This window comes from Jaculus jaculus, chromosome 6, assembly GCF_020740685.1.
Source record: "Jaculus jaculus isolate mJacJac1 chromosome 6, mJacJac1.mat.Y.cur, whole genome shotgun sequence".
Classification (NCBI taxonomy): domain Eukaryota; kingdom Metazoa; phylum Chordata; class Mammalia; order Rodentia; family Dipodidae; genus Jaculus; species Jaculus jaculus.
In genome coordinates, this window is record NC_059107.1 from 100,934,242 (window position 1) to 100,951,423 (window position 17,182).

Below are 17,182 nucleotides of genomic sequence, written 5' to 3' on the forward strand. Positions count from 1 at the left end.
TAGCTCAAGCTGGCCTCAAACTCACAAAAATTCTCCTACCTCAGGCTCCTAAATGCTGGGATTAAAAGTGTGTGCCACCATGCCTGTCTAGTGGATGGCATTTTTGAGGATGACACCTGCAGTTTCTCTCTGGCCTCCATATACACGTGTATACACCCACATATGCATTAAAAAATACTAATGGGGGGGCTAGAGAGAGCTCAGTAGTTAAAGGCGCTTGCTAACAAAGCAAGCTGTCCAGGGCTCGATTTCCCAGTGCCCATGTAAAGCCAGATGTGGGGCTGGAGGGATGGCTTAGTGGTTAAGGCATATGCCTGCAAAGTCAAAGATCCCAGGTTTGATTCCCCAGGACCCACGTTAGCCAGATGCACAAGGAGGCGCATGTGTCTGGAGTTCATTAGTAGTAGCTAGAGGCCCTGGTGTGCCCATTCTCTCTCTCTCTGTCAAATAAATAAATAAATAAATAAATAAATAAATAAATGTAAAGTATCAAGCAAAGCCAGATGCACAGAGTGTCATATACATCTGGAGTTCATTTGCAGTGGCAAGGGGCCAAGGCATGCCCATACTCTCTCTCTCACTCTTTCTCTCTCTCTTCTTTCAAATAAATATATACATAAATTTAAAAAGATACTAGGGCTGGAGAGATAGCTTCACGGTTAAGTGCTTGCCTGTGAAGCCTAAGGACCCTAGTTCGAGGCTCGATTCCCCAGAACCCACGTTAGCCAGATGCACAAGGGGGCGCATGCATCTGGAGTTCGTTTGCAGTGGCTGGAGGCCCTGGCGCGCCCATTTTCTCTCTCTCTATCTGTCGCTCTCAAATTAATAAATAAAAAAAGGAGCAGGGTGTGCTGGTGCATGCCTTTAATCTCAGCACTTGGGAGGCAAAGGTAGGAGGATCACCATGAGTTCAAGGCCACCCTGAGACTACATACTATATTTCAGGTCAGCCTGGACTAGAGTGAGATCCTATCACAACAAACAAACAAATACACATCAAGCGAATCTGCTGGGTTTGCCTCAAAAAAAGGAAGTGATGAAGGAAGGAAGGGCTCTCACCTTGGCTCTTTTCCTGGCATGACCATGGTTGGACGTTCGTCTCTGTTAGAAGAGAATCAGAAATTATTAAAACAGGAAAAATCAACATGCTAAGTTAGAAGCAATACATGTTAACAACCAAAACACACTATTCATGAAATCATTTCAGCAACTGCCCAAATATGATGAGAATCATTTGGTGTGATTGTTGTCCTATGCCAACTCCAGTAACAGTGACAGAATGGATCCCACACAACCTACAATCAAACCACCACTCATCATGAAGAGAAAGAACAGCAACACAATGATTATTTAATCATTTTTGGATAAGTCAGCAAATCTGATTGCATGCTTCACTGCCATAGCATGTAGTATTTTTTTCTTCCAAATTTGCTCACTGGAGCCTATTTAATCCATAATGAATGTGAAATATGGTCCCTAACTACCGTAATAGTATCTTCTGCTCTCCCCCCGCCCCGTTTCCCTTTCTTCTTCCCTTTCTCTTCTTTTTATCTATTTCCCTTTATAAGTCTTATTAAACACTACATAGCCCATACTGGCCTCAAATTTGCAATCCTCCTGTTTCAACCTCCTGAATACTAAATTACAAGTGTATGCCACCACACTCAGCTATAACAACATTTTTATGGCACAGCACATCCAGTGCCTCAACTTGAGATGCCTATCCATATAGCTGCAGAAACTGAATGGAGGGTCTTCTTCCAAATCGTCCCTTCCTGAATCTGAGAAGTCTAAGGTTTTGGCAGTAACACTCATAGCTTGTTTGGATCATAGATGTGAGACAAGATAAAAAGAAAAAAAACAGGCTGGGGGGATAGCACATTGCAAACACGAGTATCTGAGTTAGATCACCAGAACCCACATAAAAGCCAGATACTGTAGATGAGCATCTGTAACTCCAATGCTCCTATAGTGAGAAGGGAAGCAGAGACAGAAAATTGCCTGGAAGCTCATGGGCCAGTTAACTTGGCAAACACAGGCTAGATAGACCCTGCCTCAAAACAATGTGGAAGGTGAGGACTGACACCCAAGTTATTCTCTGACTTTCACATGTGTGCATGTAAGTAAAAGAAGAGAGCTTGGAAGTTAGGGGTAAAACATCCAGAGCAAAAGGGAGAGAATGTGGGGAAGGAACATGGCAGCTAAGAACAACAATGAATGAGTGCCTGAGGTGGGATGAAAGAAGGAACAGCTAGTTAATTGCTAAGATTTCTGAACATGTAAGAAATCAAAAATAGGAACTTTGGAAAAGGGGCTAGGATTGGAAAGAACTGAGGCAGGAGCATAGGGGGAAGAAAACAAGACAGAGGCAGAATGCCAGCATGGTCTTGATTAGGTGAGGTGAATTTCTCTTCTTTTGGTCCTCTTTACAAGCTAGAAAAAAAACCTCTGCCACAATGCAAAATGGAGAACTTGGAAGGTATTGAAAGGGTAAGACATGATGATAGAACTGGTCCGTAGCAAGACCTGTTGCAGCAAAGGAAGATGAGGAATCTAGCAAAATGAAGCAGTATATTTCACTACTTTAAATTTATTTTATTTTGGGGCTGGAGAAATGGCTGTTTGACTGAAAAGCCGAAGGACCCAGGTTAAATTCCCCAGTATCCACATAAAGCCAGATGTACAAGATGATACACATGTCTGGAGTTCATCTGCAGTGGCTAGAGGCCCTGGCATTCTCTCTCATTCTCATTCTCTCTCCCCCCTCCTCTCCCTTTTCTCTCTCACAAATAAATCAATAAAATATTTAAAGAGTTAATTTGTTAAAATATTTTTCTTTATTTGCAAGGAGAGAGTAAGAATAGGGTATACCAGGGCCTCTCACTACTGCAAAGAAGTGCCTTTAACCACTTAGCCATCTTCCGAGCACCTGTACTATTTTTTTTGGTTTATTTTTATTTACTTATTTGAAAGCAAGAGACAGATACAGAGAGAAAGAGGCAGACAGAGAGAGAGAGAGAGAAAGAATAGAAGCATCAGTGACTCCAGCCACTGAAAATGAACTCCAGACTCATGTACCACTTGTGCATCTGGCTTACGTGGGTACTGAGGAATCAAGCCTTGAACCAGGGTCCTTAGGCTTCACAGGCAAGTGCTTAACCGCTAGGCAATCTCTCCAGCCCTGCCTTCACTACTTTTAAAAGTAATATGTATATAAGGCACAAACATTCAAAAGATATAGTAAGGCTATATATTGGATAATAAGTGTCCTTTCATAGCTGTCCTCCAGATACTTGATCTGGTTCCTTCCTAAAGGGCCAACCAGTTCTGAATTTCTTGTAGACATACCCAAAGACCTTTTATGCATTTATAAGCTTATTATGAATATAGCTTTTTTTTTTTGAGATAGGGTCTTGCTTTAGCCCAGGCTTACCTAGAATTCACTATGTAGTCATAGTGGGGTGGTCTTGAACTCATGTTCCTCTTCCTACCTCTGCCTCCTAAGTGTTGGGATTAAAGGCGTGCGCCACCATGCCCAGCTTCAATATAGGACCCCTGCAAGTTAAGGTCTCCTGTATTGAACTAGCTTCAAACTCACTATGTAGTCAAAGATGATCTTGAACTTCTGGTTCTCCTGCCTCTACCTCCTGAGAGCTGGGATGACAGGCGTGTGCCACCACACGTTTTATGTGGTGTTGGGGATTAAACCAAGGGTTTCATGCATACTAGGTGAGCACTACACCAACTGTGCTATATTCCAAGTGCCTATATACAGTTTTTTCTTTGGAAAAAAAAAAAAAAGCGATTGTACATATTACTTTGAACTTTGCTATTAAGCTTGTTTTCATAGCTATCATTCTATAGATGTACTTCTTTCCTTAATTCACATATAGTATTTCATTGTGTGGCTATGCCATAACTTATTTTACCAAAACTTTAAATTATACTATTTAAGATGTTTCTTTTTTTTTTCTTTTTTTCTTTGTAAAAATCTTTTTTCTAGGCTGGCCTGGATTTCACTATGCAGCCTCTGAGTAGCCTCAAATTCATAGCAATCCTCCTTCCTCCACACACCACACCCAATATCATTGTAATTAAAAAAAAAATCTTATTTATTTATTTGAGAGGGACAGAAAGATGCAGATAAAGAATGAGCACATCAAGGCCTCTGGCTACTATAAATGAACTCCAGATGTATGCACCACCTTATGTATCTGGCTTTACATGGGTACTGGGGAATCAAACCTGGGTCCTCTGGCTTTGCCGGAAAGTGCCTTAACTGCTAAGCCACATTTACATCCCATACTTTCTTTTTTCTTTGAGGTAGGGATTCATTGTTTCAGGCTAACTTGGAGATCACTCTATAGCCCAGGATGGCCCCAAACTCAAGCAATCCTCCTACCTCAATGTGGTGGTTTGATTCAGGTGTCCCCCATAAACTTAGGTGTTCTGAATGCTAGGTTCCCAGCTGATGGAGATTCGGGAATCAACACCTCCTGGAGACAGTGTATTGTTGGGGGCAGGCTTATGGGTATTATAGCCAGTGTCCCCTTGCCAGTGTTTGGCACACTCTCCTGTTGCTATTGTCCACTTTGTGTTGGCAAGGGGGTGATACCCATCCTTTGCTCATGCCATCGTTTTCCCCTGCCATTATGGAGCTTCCCCCTTAGTCTGTAAACAAAAATAAACCTTTTATCCTAACAAGCTGCTCTTAGTCTGGTGATTTCTAGCAGCAATACAAACCTCACTGTAACAGTAATGCTGGTACTAAGGAGTGGTGTCATTTTCTGCTAGACACCTGACTGTGTGGTTTTGGCCTTTTGGAGCTGATTTTAAACAGGAATGTGGAAGGATTTGAAACCCTGGTCTAAGAGATGCCTTGCAGTTCTCTAAGTACAACTTGATGAACTATTCTGGTCAAAGTTAATAGACCTGAATACAGTAAGAACTAATGACCATGAGATTTGTCTTATGAGGGTGACAAAAGTTTGCCTGGACTGGGCTAGAAGCCGTTTGTGTGAGGTTTGCTGTTATGTCCATATCCCGAGAACTTGTGCTTTGCATTGAAAGACTGATGTGAGCAGAGGAATATGACACAGAAAAAATGAAATCTTTGGGTGAACTGCTGCCCATTCAGCTGCAATTGAGAGATTACAACCTTTGAGATTGGGCCAGCTGACCTGCACTGGGGCAACAGGAAGAATGTAGACTCTTTTAAAGGGGACTGAGTGCTCAAGGAGTGTCCTGTTCTTCAAAGTCAGATTTATTGCCCCCTGGGTTGACAAACTGGTATTGTGGAGTATAAGAAATGCAGGAAAGAGAGGGTCATTGAATTTGCAACAGTCTTGTGATTTGGAAACGGCCATGCGCAGTGTGAAGCTGGTTTGCTGGATTGCCTGCATGGAGACCTGATGGAGCCATGATGATGAACCGTGGATTGCAGTGGATATGCCGGGACCACAAGATGGCTGCTAAGGAAGCTGCTGGCCTCAGCTGGAGTTTTCCAGGGCTGTGAGTAGCCTAGCAGGAGGGGAGGAATTGGAACTCCAGAGACTTGTTGTTGGTTGGAATTATCAAACTTAGAGATTTGTCACTGACTAGAGTTGTTGGATTTGGAGCTACACAGTTTGATGTTTGCCCTGTTTAAATCTTTTATTGGTTGAATATTTCTTTGCTATGCCCAATGCCATCTTTTGCAGTGTGAGTGTTTATTCTGTGCTATTATGGTTTTGGGGGGAAATTTTTGGTATTATGGCTCAGTTAAGAGACCTTGGATTATGGGGATGTTTGAACATCATTAGGATTGATAAAAATATATGGGGACTTTTAAAGTTAGACTGAGAGCATTGCATTTTACATCATGGATGGTTATCAGTTTATGGGGGCCAGAGATGGTGGTTTGATTGAGGTGTCTCCCATACACTTAAGTGTTCTGAATGTTAGGTTCTCAGCTGATGGAGATTTGGGAATTAACACTTCCTGGAGACAGTGTGTTGTTGGGGGCAGGCATATGCGTATTATAGCCAGTGTCCCCTTACCAGTGTTTGGCAGACTCTCCTGTTGCTATTGTCCATCTTGGTTAGCCAGTGAGGGAGGTCCATGCCATCGTTTCCCTTTGCCATCGTAGAGCTTCCCCCTTGAGTCTGTAAGCCAAAATAACCCTTTTTTTCCCACAAGCTGCTCTTGGTCAACTGATTTCTGCCAGCAATACTAACCTGACTACAACATTCAGGCTCTCCAGTGCTGGGATTATAAGCATGAGTCACCTCATCTGGCTTTCATTTAGGATGCTTCTGATCTTTGCTAGTATAAACACTGACCATATCATCGAGTATATCTATAAATATATCAATAGTCTATTTAAAATTTTTTGTAGGCCAGGCGTGGTGTGGTGGCACATGCCTTTAAACTTTAACCCCAGCACTCAGGAGGCAGAGGTAGGAGGATTGCCATGAGTTCGAGGCCACCCTGAGACTACACAGTGAATTCCAGGTCAGCCTGGGCTCGAGTGAGACCCTACCTCGAAAAACCAAAAAAAAAAAAAAACCTGTATTGTTAACCTGTCCTTTTTCAAAATGCTGTATAAACATACACTTCTATTTTTAAATACTTTATTTATTTATGAGAGACAGAGGGACAGAAAAAAATATATATATATGGCGAGAGAGAGAGAGAGAGAGAATGGGCATGACAGGGCCTACAGCCAATGCAAAAGAAAGAACTCCAGGTGCATGTACTACCTTGTGCACCTGGCTTACATGGGTTATGGGGAATCAAACCTAGGTACTTAGGCTTTGCAGGCAAGTGCCTTAACTGCTAAGACATCTCTCTAGCCCATACATCTAAAATTAATTAATTGATGTTTGTGTGAGAAAGAGTTGTGTGTATGGACACACTAGGGCATCTGGCTTTATGTGAGTGCTGTGAATTGAACCCAGGCCAGCAGACTTTGCAAGGAAGTGTCTTTAACCACTGAACAATTTTCCCAGCTCCTAAATGCATACGTCTAATCATGTATGAATCTACTTACTTTCCACAATGGATAGTTTAACCAAACCCATATTAATGTGGCAGGTATTATGCTAGCTACTAGAGCATACAGAGGTAAAAGAAACAAACCTTGTCAAAAGGAACTCATAATCCTGTTGGAGAAGACAGACGAGAGACAATTACAATATAGGGCTTTAAAGAAGTAGTTATGGAGTAATGCAAGAGATCACAGCAGAAGCATTCACCTCAGACCTAATAATAGATGAGTTCAAACACTCACAAGTACAGAGTGCCTGCTCTATGTAAAGGATAGTTAGGCTAGAGGAATCCAACTGCTAACCCAAACCGGTCCTCGTGCAGCTTACAGTTCTGTGAGGAAGACAAAAGAATCAAACAATCTTACAATACAAACCTGCAATGGGTTGTCAAGGAAGGCTTCCTGAAGAAACACATGTCTAGGCTGCGTTTTAAATGTAAAGAGGTATTAGGCAGATGGGGGAGGGGCAGAAGCTGACGTGACCAGGAGAAGAAAACTAAGGAGGGACACAAGGGGCAGAGAAAGCACACACAAAAGCATGTTCTTCCCAAACTTTTCCACTCCCATTTATAACAGGAATCAAAGAATCAGATAATTCTGAAGCACATAATACCACAGGGGACAGGGGACAGATAAGGGACTAGGTCATGATACACCTACACTGGGGAAATGAGATCTACCACAGGGCAATAATATAGAAAAAGTTTGACGAGAACTTATACAATCATCCTTTTAAAGCAGCATGGTAGGTAAATCAGAAGGGATGGAAACTCCAGTTATGGGGTGATATATAGCCAGTTATTTATAGGACATACACGGAGTTCAGTATGTATTAAGTAAGAGCTTGTCTGCCCATCCTGAAAATACAAACTCAGAGCCTGCAGTTTGTAGCACTGTTTCCATGCTAAAGATGTTCTGAATTCTAACTGTTAATCCCCAAAATATATCTCACACAGACCAAATAAAGAAAGCTCCTTTAGCCAGCCATGGTGGTGCACACTTTTAAACCAGCACTCAGGAGGCAGAGGTAGGAGGATCGTCATGACTTCAAGGCCATCCTGAGACTACATAGTAAATTCCAGGTCAGCCTGAGCTAGAACAAGACCCTATCTTAAAAAAAAAAGGAAAAACAGGAAAAACAGAAAGCACCTTTTCTCACCAATTTATTAGCTCCAACTCAGAACATGGATTTCCTTGATAGTACCAGTAATTGGGGAGACTGCTGGAGTGTGAGCATTGAGTGGAGGTTTGACGGAACATGTGTTATGTTGAGAAATGATAGAGAACAGAGGGCTTCTTAAGGAATTGCTCCTTAGATCCAGGACTGGGTATGAAAACTAAAGACTTTTCAAAAGGAAGCAGAGCTCCAGTAGATGGCAGCAGTGGCTCTACCTCCTCTGCTGTAACAAAAGGAGAGGCAGGTCCCCTTCAACACCCACCTACAGTCTATTTGTATACCCAGATAAAGACCTCTTTAAACCAAATGACTGCCTCACAAGGAACATAAAACTCTATAAATGTTCTTCCTTTTCTGTCTGTTTTCAAGTACACACAACAGGAATTCAGAATATCATTCATTAATAGTCTCCTGAGAACAGAATAACTTGGATCTAAAAGTTCATTTAATTATTATCTTTCAGGTAGTCTGACAGCACATAATTAAATATTCATCAGTTATCTGTCCTGAGTATTCAAGATTCATTATTGGTATCAGTGGATGCTGGAAGTATAGCTGGAACTGTGGCAGACTGTCTCCACATACACAAGGATGGGCAGGGAATGACAATTCACATGTAAAAGAAAATGGAGAGAAAAGCAACCAAGACACAGATCTGGCCAACTCTAAGATAAAAGGCATTAGAAGAGAAAGTAGCCATAGGACAAAAATATCTCAAAGAGCTGTCTGATTTCAATTCATCCCTTTATGTTGTTCCTGCTTTAATCTTTAAAGAAGACAAGGTCAAGTGAATTAACTTGTCTCAAAAAATTATGCTTCAAGTTTCCAGATCTTCCAAAATGTTGCTGCCCTGCTTTTTAATCTAGCTTCTTGCTAGACTTAATGGGTTGTCACCCAGACTTATAATAAAGACTAGTCTTGCTTGGCATGGTGGTGTACACCTTTAATCCCAGCACTCAGGAAGCCTAAGTAGGAAGATTGTCCTGTTTGAGGCTGGCCTAATTTCAGGTTAGCCTGGACTAGAGTAAGAACCTACCTCAAAACAAACAAAATAAATAAATAAATAAGACTAGTTTTGCCATTGGACCCAAAGGATTTACAAAAGAAACCAGCAGTGACCACAGAGAGAGAGATGAACTCTAACAGGCCAACTAAAAGAAACATTCTTTGACTAGCTGACTATCTCCTGCCAGTATTTCTGTACTGCAGTATGGACTTGGATGGAAAACATGCAATTCTCTTCATTCATATCTACCAGGTGGCAAGTTCAGAGACTATTTCCTTTTTTTTTTTTCCTGGTTTTCCATTTTGAGATAAGGTCTAATATATTATCTCATAGTAGCCTTGACCTTGCTATATAGCTGAGAATGACCTTGAACTTCTGGTCTTCCTGCTTCCACTTCCCACGTGCTGGGATTCCAGGCATGCAACACATCAGGTTCATGTGTTACTAGGGATCAAACCCAAGGCTTTGTGAATGGTAGGTGACCACTCTATCAATGGAGCTTCATCCCCAGTTCTTTCTGGTTTTTTGAGTAGGGTCTCACTCTTAGCCTAGACTGGCCTCAAACACAGGGCAATCATTCTGCTTCAGCCTCCCTCATGCTGGGATTATAGAAAGTCTGTACTCAGCTGGTAGTTTATTTTTCAAGAGTTAAGAAACATCAAAATGCTCTTGGACATCGTGGTAGCACACACCTATAATCTCAGCATTTGGAATGTAGACCCAGGGGAATCAGGAGTTCAAAGTCAAGAACACCTACATAACAAATGAGGGACATATTAAAACCCCATCTAAAGCACACATATACACACACAACTCTCTCTTTCCCTCTTCCTCTGACAATAGAGCAAATATAGCAAAATCCAGTAAACCTGGGCCCAATTAGATTTGAGACATCATTTATTTTGAGATACCATTATCTTCTTTAGATTTCATCATTGATTCTGAGACAAAACAGAGTATTTCATTAAATATCTTTTTACTTTATTTATTATTGTGGGTGGGGGAGAGGCAGATAGAGAATGGGCATGCCAGGGCCTCTAGCCACTGCAAATGATCTCCAGATGCATGTGCCACCTTGTGACCCTGGCTGACATGGATACTGGGAAATCAAACCTAGAACCTTAGGCTTCACAGGTAAGTGCCTTAAACTAAGCCATCTCTCCAGCTTTTTTTTTTTTTTTTTTTTTTTTTTTGAGATAGCAAGGGTGACCTTGAGTTTCTGATCTTCCTGCCTCTACCTCCCAGGGATTACAAGTGTGTATCACTATGCCTGGCTTTGGGAGAATTCTTATCAATGACTGGATTTCTAGATTCCTACTTATGTTCAAGTAAAAAGAGTAACAATGCACAATTTTGGGGGGGAGGTTGAGATAGGGTCTCTAGTCCAGGCTGATGGGGAATTCACTATGTAGTCTCAGGCTGACCTTGAACCAACAGCCTCCAACCTCCGGCTCCTGAGTGCTGGGATTAAAGGTGTGTACCACCACACCCAGCAGAGAGAGAGTGGGTGTGCTAGGGCCTCTAGCTGCCACAAACTCCAGATGCATGTATCACTTTATGCATTTAGTTCTACGTGGACTCCAGGAAATTGAACTCAGGTCATTAGGCTTTGCAGGCAAATGCCTTAACCACTGGGAAATCTCTCCAGCCCCACAATGCACTTTTAAAATATATATTCTATGGGGAGGTAATGATGGAGAATGGAATTTCAAAAGGGAAAGTGGGGGGGGGGGAATTACCATGAGGTATTTTTTTATAATCATGGAAAATGTTAATAAAAATTAAAAATAAAAAAATATATATATTCTATTTTATTTATTTATTTGAGAGAGGGAGAGAGAAAGAGAGAGAGAGAGAGAAAAAGAGAGAGAGAGAGAGAGAGAGAGAGAGAGAGAGAGAGAGGGAGAGAATGGGCATACCAGGCCTTGCAACCACTGCAAATGAACTCCAGATGTGTGCACCTTCTTGTGCATATGGCTTATGTGGGTCCTGGGGAATTGAACCAGGATCTTTTGGCTTTGCAGGCAAAGGCCTTAACCGCTAAGCCATTCCTCCAGCCCCACAATGCACTTTTAATCCTTACCTGTGTCTCCTGACGCAAACCTGTATCTTCCCCCTCTTTCTCAACTTCTTCTTTACTTGGAGTCTTAGATATAAGTTTGTTTTTGTTTACAGATTCTTCTACCAGTTTTTTTTCTGATTCTTTCATTATTTCCAGGGTCTCCTGAGTAGTATTACTGTTAGACATGTTCTTCAGTAGAATACAGTAGCTTCTATGGATTCCTAAAGAAACATCAAAAGCATTACACAAGAGTTATGGCTCTGTACTTAATACACATACACAACTTGTATTTCAGAGATAAAAGAGGCCTCTGATAAACGCTGCTCCTGGATTCATTTCTTTAAAACTTTATTATAGTAAAACTGACATATAATAAACAGTATATTTAAGTTAATTTATTTTAGATGTTTTGAGGCAGGATCTCACTATGAGCCCAGGCTGGCCTTGAACTCACAGCAATCCTGCTTTAGCCTTCCAAGAGCTGGGATTATAGGCATAAGACACCATGTGTGGTCATTCATATAATTCAAAGCATGTAACTTTTTTGATGTATGTCTGTACATGTTCATGTGTATGTGGCTATGTGCATGCCATGGCCTAAGTATGGAAATCAGAAGGCTTCAAGCACAAGCCCTTGTTCAAGGCAAGGCTTCTTGCTGTTCACCATGCTGTGAACCTCCAGATGATTCTTTTGTTTCCACCTTCCTTCTTGCCCTAGTTATATGGAGATTACATATGCTAGTACCACAGCATCCGGCTTTTACATGAGTTCTGGGAACCTAAATTCAGGTTTAATACTGGGATAAGCAAGCACTTTATCCACCGAGCAATCCCTAGTCCTACATGTACATGTAGACACCAGTGAAATCATCACGCCAACTGAGATAGCGTTCATCATGCCTCATGCCCCTACCTAACTCCCCCTTCCTTCCCAACACACCCCTACAAGATACTGATCTGCTTTTTGTCATTACAAATTAATCTGTATTTTTTAGGTTGTGTGTGTGTGTCTGGGATTGAACCCAGGGCCTTGTGCATGCTAAGCATATTCTGTACCACTGAGCAATACCTCTAGCCCAAGCATTTTCTAGGCTTTTAAAAAAACTTGGTATGTGTTTAAGATGTATGCACATGTGTATAATAGATATGTATGCCTAGTGGGCATGTGTACAGAGGCAAGATCATCAAGTGTCCTCTATCACTTTATTTCCTTGAAACAGAGGTTCATTAAACCTCTAGCAGCTCTTTTTCAGTTAGCCTGGCTGACCAAGGGAACCCCAACAATTCTCTTGTCTTTACCATCCCCCCCAAGCACCCCAAGGGTTTCATGTATGCATAGTCATGCCTGGCTTTTTACATAGGTGCAGAGGATTGAACTCAGGTCCTCATACGTGTGCAGCAAGCACCCTAACCTGCTGAGCTGTCTCCCTACCCCCTCTACAATTTTATATAAATGAAGTCACATGTCTAGACTCTTTTACTGAGCATAATTATTTTGAGTTTCACCAGCTTCTAGTTCCAAAGCAATTTAGTATGAGTTCTCTTGGCACTTTATATGTACTCCTTTGTTCCTTTCATAAATTTGCTCACATTTTCAGATGTGTTACTTAAATCAGTAGATTCTCTTCAGAAAGAAGGAAAATGTAAAAAAAAAAAAAGGAAAGAAAGAAAGAAAGAGAATGTATCATAAAGCTCTATTCACCACTGAGGGGGTACATGTTGTGGAATGCTGTCTTCCAGACTTGACACAACCATTGAAATCATGAACTCACAGCAACTACAATTATCTGCGCAAGACTGGGCCCATCAGTATTCCCACATGAGGCCAAGCGTAGTGGTAAATGGTAAAAGGATTGCTGTGAGTTTGAGGCCACCCTGAGATTACATAATGAATTCAAGGACTAGAGTGAAACCCTACTTCGAAAAGCCAAAAACAAAACAAAACAAACAAACCAAAAAAACTTATTTTGAAAGAGAGAGATTGGGTGTGCCAGGGCCTCCAGCCATTAAATTCCAGATGCATGCTCTACCTGTGCATCTGGCTTACATGGGGAATGGGGAATCAAATCTGGGTCTTTAGGCTTCACAGGCAAGCACCTTAACTGGCTTTAAATTTTTTTTTTTTTAATTTGTTTGGTTTTAACCTACCCACCCCCCAATTTTTTAAAAAATTTATTTTCAAGCAAGAGAGAGTATGACAATGAATAAGCACACCAGGGTCTCTTACTACTACAAATGAACTCCAGATGTGTGAGCTGTTTTGTGCATCTGGCTTTATGTGGGTACTAGGGAATCAAACCCATGCCATTAGGCTTTGCAAGGAAGTGCCTTAACCACTAAGCCATCTCTCCAGCCCCAACATACTCGCTTTTGAGAATTTAATCAGACAATCCTTTGAGACTACCGACCTCTTGAGGAACGGGTTAAGCAAAGTCATTCTGGAAAGTTAGGTTTTTAAAATATATTTTATTATTAAGAGAGAGAAAAATAGGCACGCAGGCAGGGGGAGAGAGAAAAGGAGGGAGGGAGGGGGGACAGAGAGAGAAAGAAAGAGTGGGTATGCCAGGGCCTCCAGCCACTGCAAACAAACTCCAGATATGTGTGCCCCCTTGTGTATCTGACTTACATGGGTCCTGGGGAATCGAACTTGGGCCCTTTGGTTTTGCAGGCAAGCACCTTAACTGCTAAGCCATCTCTTCATTCATATTTTTTATTTTATTTTATTTTGAGAGAGAGAGAGAATTAGCACATTAGGGCCTCAGCCACTGCAATTGAACTTGACACTTGTGCCACCTAGTGGGCATGTGTGACCTTGCACTTGCCCCACCTTTGTGCGCGTGGCTAATGTGAGATCTGGAGAGTAGAACATGGGTCCTTAGGCTTCACAGGCAAGTGCCTTAACCACTAAACCATTTCTCCAGCCCTCCTTTGCTTATTTTTGAACAAGGTCTCATGTAGCTGAGGCTGACCTTGAACTTGCTATATAGTCAAGGATAATGACCTGAATTCCTAATCTTCCTGCTTCTACTTCCTGAATGCTGACAGCAAGCATGTGCTAACATGCCCAGGTTTATCTGGTGCTGGGGATCAAACTCAGAGCTTTGTGCATGGTGGGCAAGCACTACCAACTGAAGTGCATCCTAGACCTAAACAAAGTAATCCTTAGCACTAAGGAAAAGGTAAGCCAATATATTTTGGCTACCTACCCAGATTGCGCCTTTATTCTTTCCTAACGTTGATCTAAAGCATATTTCTTTTGTGTTTTTGTTGTTCGTTTGTGTTGGGTTTTTCAAGGTAGGGTCTCACTCTGGCCCAGGCTGACCTCAAATTAACTTTGTAGTCTCAAGGAGGCCTCAAACTCATGGCAACCCTCCTACCTCTGCCTCCCGAGTGCTGAGATTAAAGGCGTGCACCACCTGCCCAGCTTGTTTTTTTTTTTTTTTGAAGTAGGGTCTGGTCTGGTTCTAGCCCAGGATGACCTGGAATTCACTCTGTAATCTCAGGCTGGCCTCAAACTCACAGTAATCCTCCTCCCTCAATCTTCCCAAGTGCTGGAATAAAAGGTGAGCAACACCATACCTGGCTTGTGTGCATTTTCCTAAGTACACACCATCAGGGAAAGTGACCTTATCTTTGAGCCCAGGGAGATGGAGCTTAATAAGCTAAACCAATTGTGTTGTTTTTCTTTAGTGACTGGGTTTTGGAGGGAACAAGTGACTTAAAAACAATTAAGATAGGAGGAGCCAAGGTAGAAGGATCTCTATAAAATAGAACAATTGGGCTGGAGAGATGGCTTAGCGGTAAAGCGCTTGCCTGTGAAGCCTAAGAACCCCGGTTCGAGGCTTGATTCTCCAGGTCCCACGTTAGCCAGATGCACAAGGGGCGCATGCATCTGGATTTCGTTTGCAGTGGCTGGAGGCCCTTGCGCGCCCATTCTCTATCTCTATCTGCCTCTTTCTCTCTCTATCACTCTCAAATAAATAAATAAAAAGTGAACAAAAAAAATTTTAAAAATAGAACAATTAATAAACTAATGAAAGCTTATTGTGAATGACAGGGCTTGCCAATGAGGCAGATCAGATTCTGACTTGACAGGCTGCCAATCAACAAAACAGACACACCTACACAGTTGTAAAGGGAGGATGAAGACATAACTGATGTGTTCTGCAACAGACAGGAAATATCTGCTAAAAAGAAAACCTGCTGCTTTACTCCAAATGCATTCTCAACGAGAAAGCCACAATCTGGCTTCACATATCCTGACTACTACATGCAGTACAGTTTTCTCTATTCTTTCATTTCTCCCTTCCCTTGTTCCTTTTTTGTACCTAAGGTAATTGGGATGTATACACAAGATTATTACTTTTCATTTTTTGAGGTAGGGTCTCACTCTAGCTCAGGCTGACCTGGGATTCACTATGGAGTCCCATGGTGGCCTCAAACTCATGGTGATCCTCCTACCTCTGCCTCCCAAGTGCTGGGATTAAAGGTGTGTGCCACCATGCCTGGCAAGATTATTACTTTTTAAAAATGAAGTGGCCATTTATTTGTATGTCAGGAGGCAGGATGCACAAGGTCCATGCATATACCACTTTGTATCTGGCTTTATGTAATGTTGAGTAATCAAACCCAGGCTGACAGGTTTTGCAAGCAAGCACTTTTTAACCACTGAGCTATTTTCACAGCTCTCAATGTTATGATGTGATTGACACCAAATGGAGATGTAATGGGGAAAGTATTGGTCCTGGGAAAATAAACCCTTATTCCATCAGTGGCATGCTATCCAGCTGTTAGCTTTTTAAAACACTATTTGCAAAGAGAGAGAGAGACAGACAGACATTGGGTTGCCAAGGCCTCTTGTCATTGCAGATTAACTTCAGATGCCTGCAACACTTTGTGCATCTGGTCTTACAAGAGTTCCTGGGAATCAAACCAAAGCTTTTGGGCTTTGTAAGCAAGCACCTTTAATCACTGAGCCACCTCGCTAACCCTAGCTATTAATTTTATTCAAGTAAGCTGTTTTATTCTCATTGCTTTAATAAAACCCCGACAATGATTGTTATGTAACTTAATTTGAGAATTTTAATGTTTTTCATTTATCATTGTAAAACCAGAGATAATTTCTTTTATTTTATTATTTACTTGAGAGAGAGAGAGAATGGGCACGTCAGAGCCTGTAGCCACTTCAAACGAACTCCAGATGCATGTGCCACCTTGTGCATCTGGCTTACATGGGTACTGGGGAATTGAACCTGGGTTCTTAGGTTTCGCAGGCAAGCTCTTTAACCACTAAGCCATCTCTCCAGCCCTAGATATCTTTTTTTGTCTTTAAAAAGTTTTTCAAGGTAGGGTCTTATCTAGCTCGGGCTGACCTGAGACCCACTCTGTACTGCCAGGCTAACCTTGAACTCACAGCAATCCTCTGCCTCCCAAATGCTGGGATTAAAGACGTACACCAGTGAGCCTGGCAGATAATTTTATTTATTGACAATTTTTATACATGTAAGTATGTATTTTTTGTTATTTTTGAGAGAGAGAAAGGGACACACAGAGAGACAGAGAGAGTGGGGGGGCAGGGAATGGGCACCCCAGAACTTTTCAGCCACTGTGAACAAACTCCAGACATGTGCGCCCCCTTGTGAGCATGTGTAACATTGCACGCTTGCATCACTGCGCATCTGGCTATGTGGAACCTGGAGATTCAAACGTGTTCTTAGGCTTCATAGGCAAGCACTTTAATCACTAAGCCATCTCTCTAGCCTAAGTAATGTATTTTGATCATATTAATTTCCCATTACCTTCTCTGACTCTTCCCCCTCCTAATTAACCCTTTCTTCTCCCCAACTAGTCCTACTTTGATGTCTCTTCTTATGACCCACTGAATTTAATTAGGGTTGCTTGCATGAGCAT

At 41.8% G+C, this 17,182-nt stretch overlaps 1 protein-coding gene across 10 annotated transcripts in view; it reads right to left on the reverse strand.

Moving 5' to 3' along the window:
• The window catches only part of R3hdm2 (R3H domain containing 2), a 193,742-nt gene that overhangs the window by 58,459 nt on the left and 118,101 nt on the right, over nucleotides 1–17,182 (reverse strand). For all 10 annotated transcript variants that reach the window (XM_045151578.1, XM_045151575.1, XM_045151577.1 and 7 more), the window contains 2 exons: nucleotides 11,294–11,493; nucleotides 1,060–1,101 (listed from right to left, as the gene is read on the reverse strand). In XM_045151578.1, coding sequence (XP_045007513.1) covers nucleotides 1,060–1,101; nucleotides 11,294–11,458 — 207 coding nt within the window. In that variant the 5' untranslated portion in view covers nucleotides 11,459–11,493. The remainder of the gene's footprint in view (nucleotides 1–1,059; nucleotides 1,102–11,293; nucleotides 11,494–17,182) is intronic.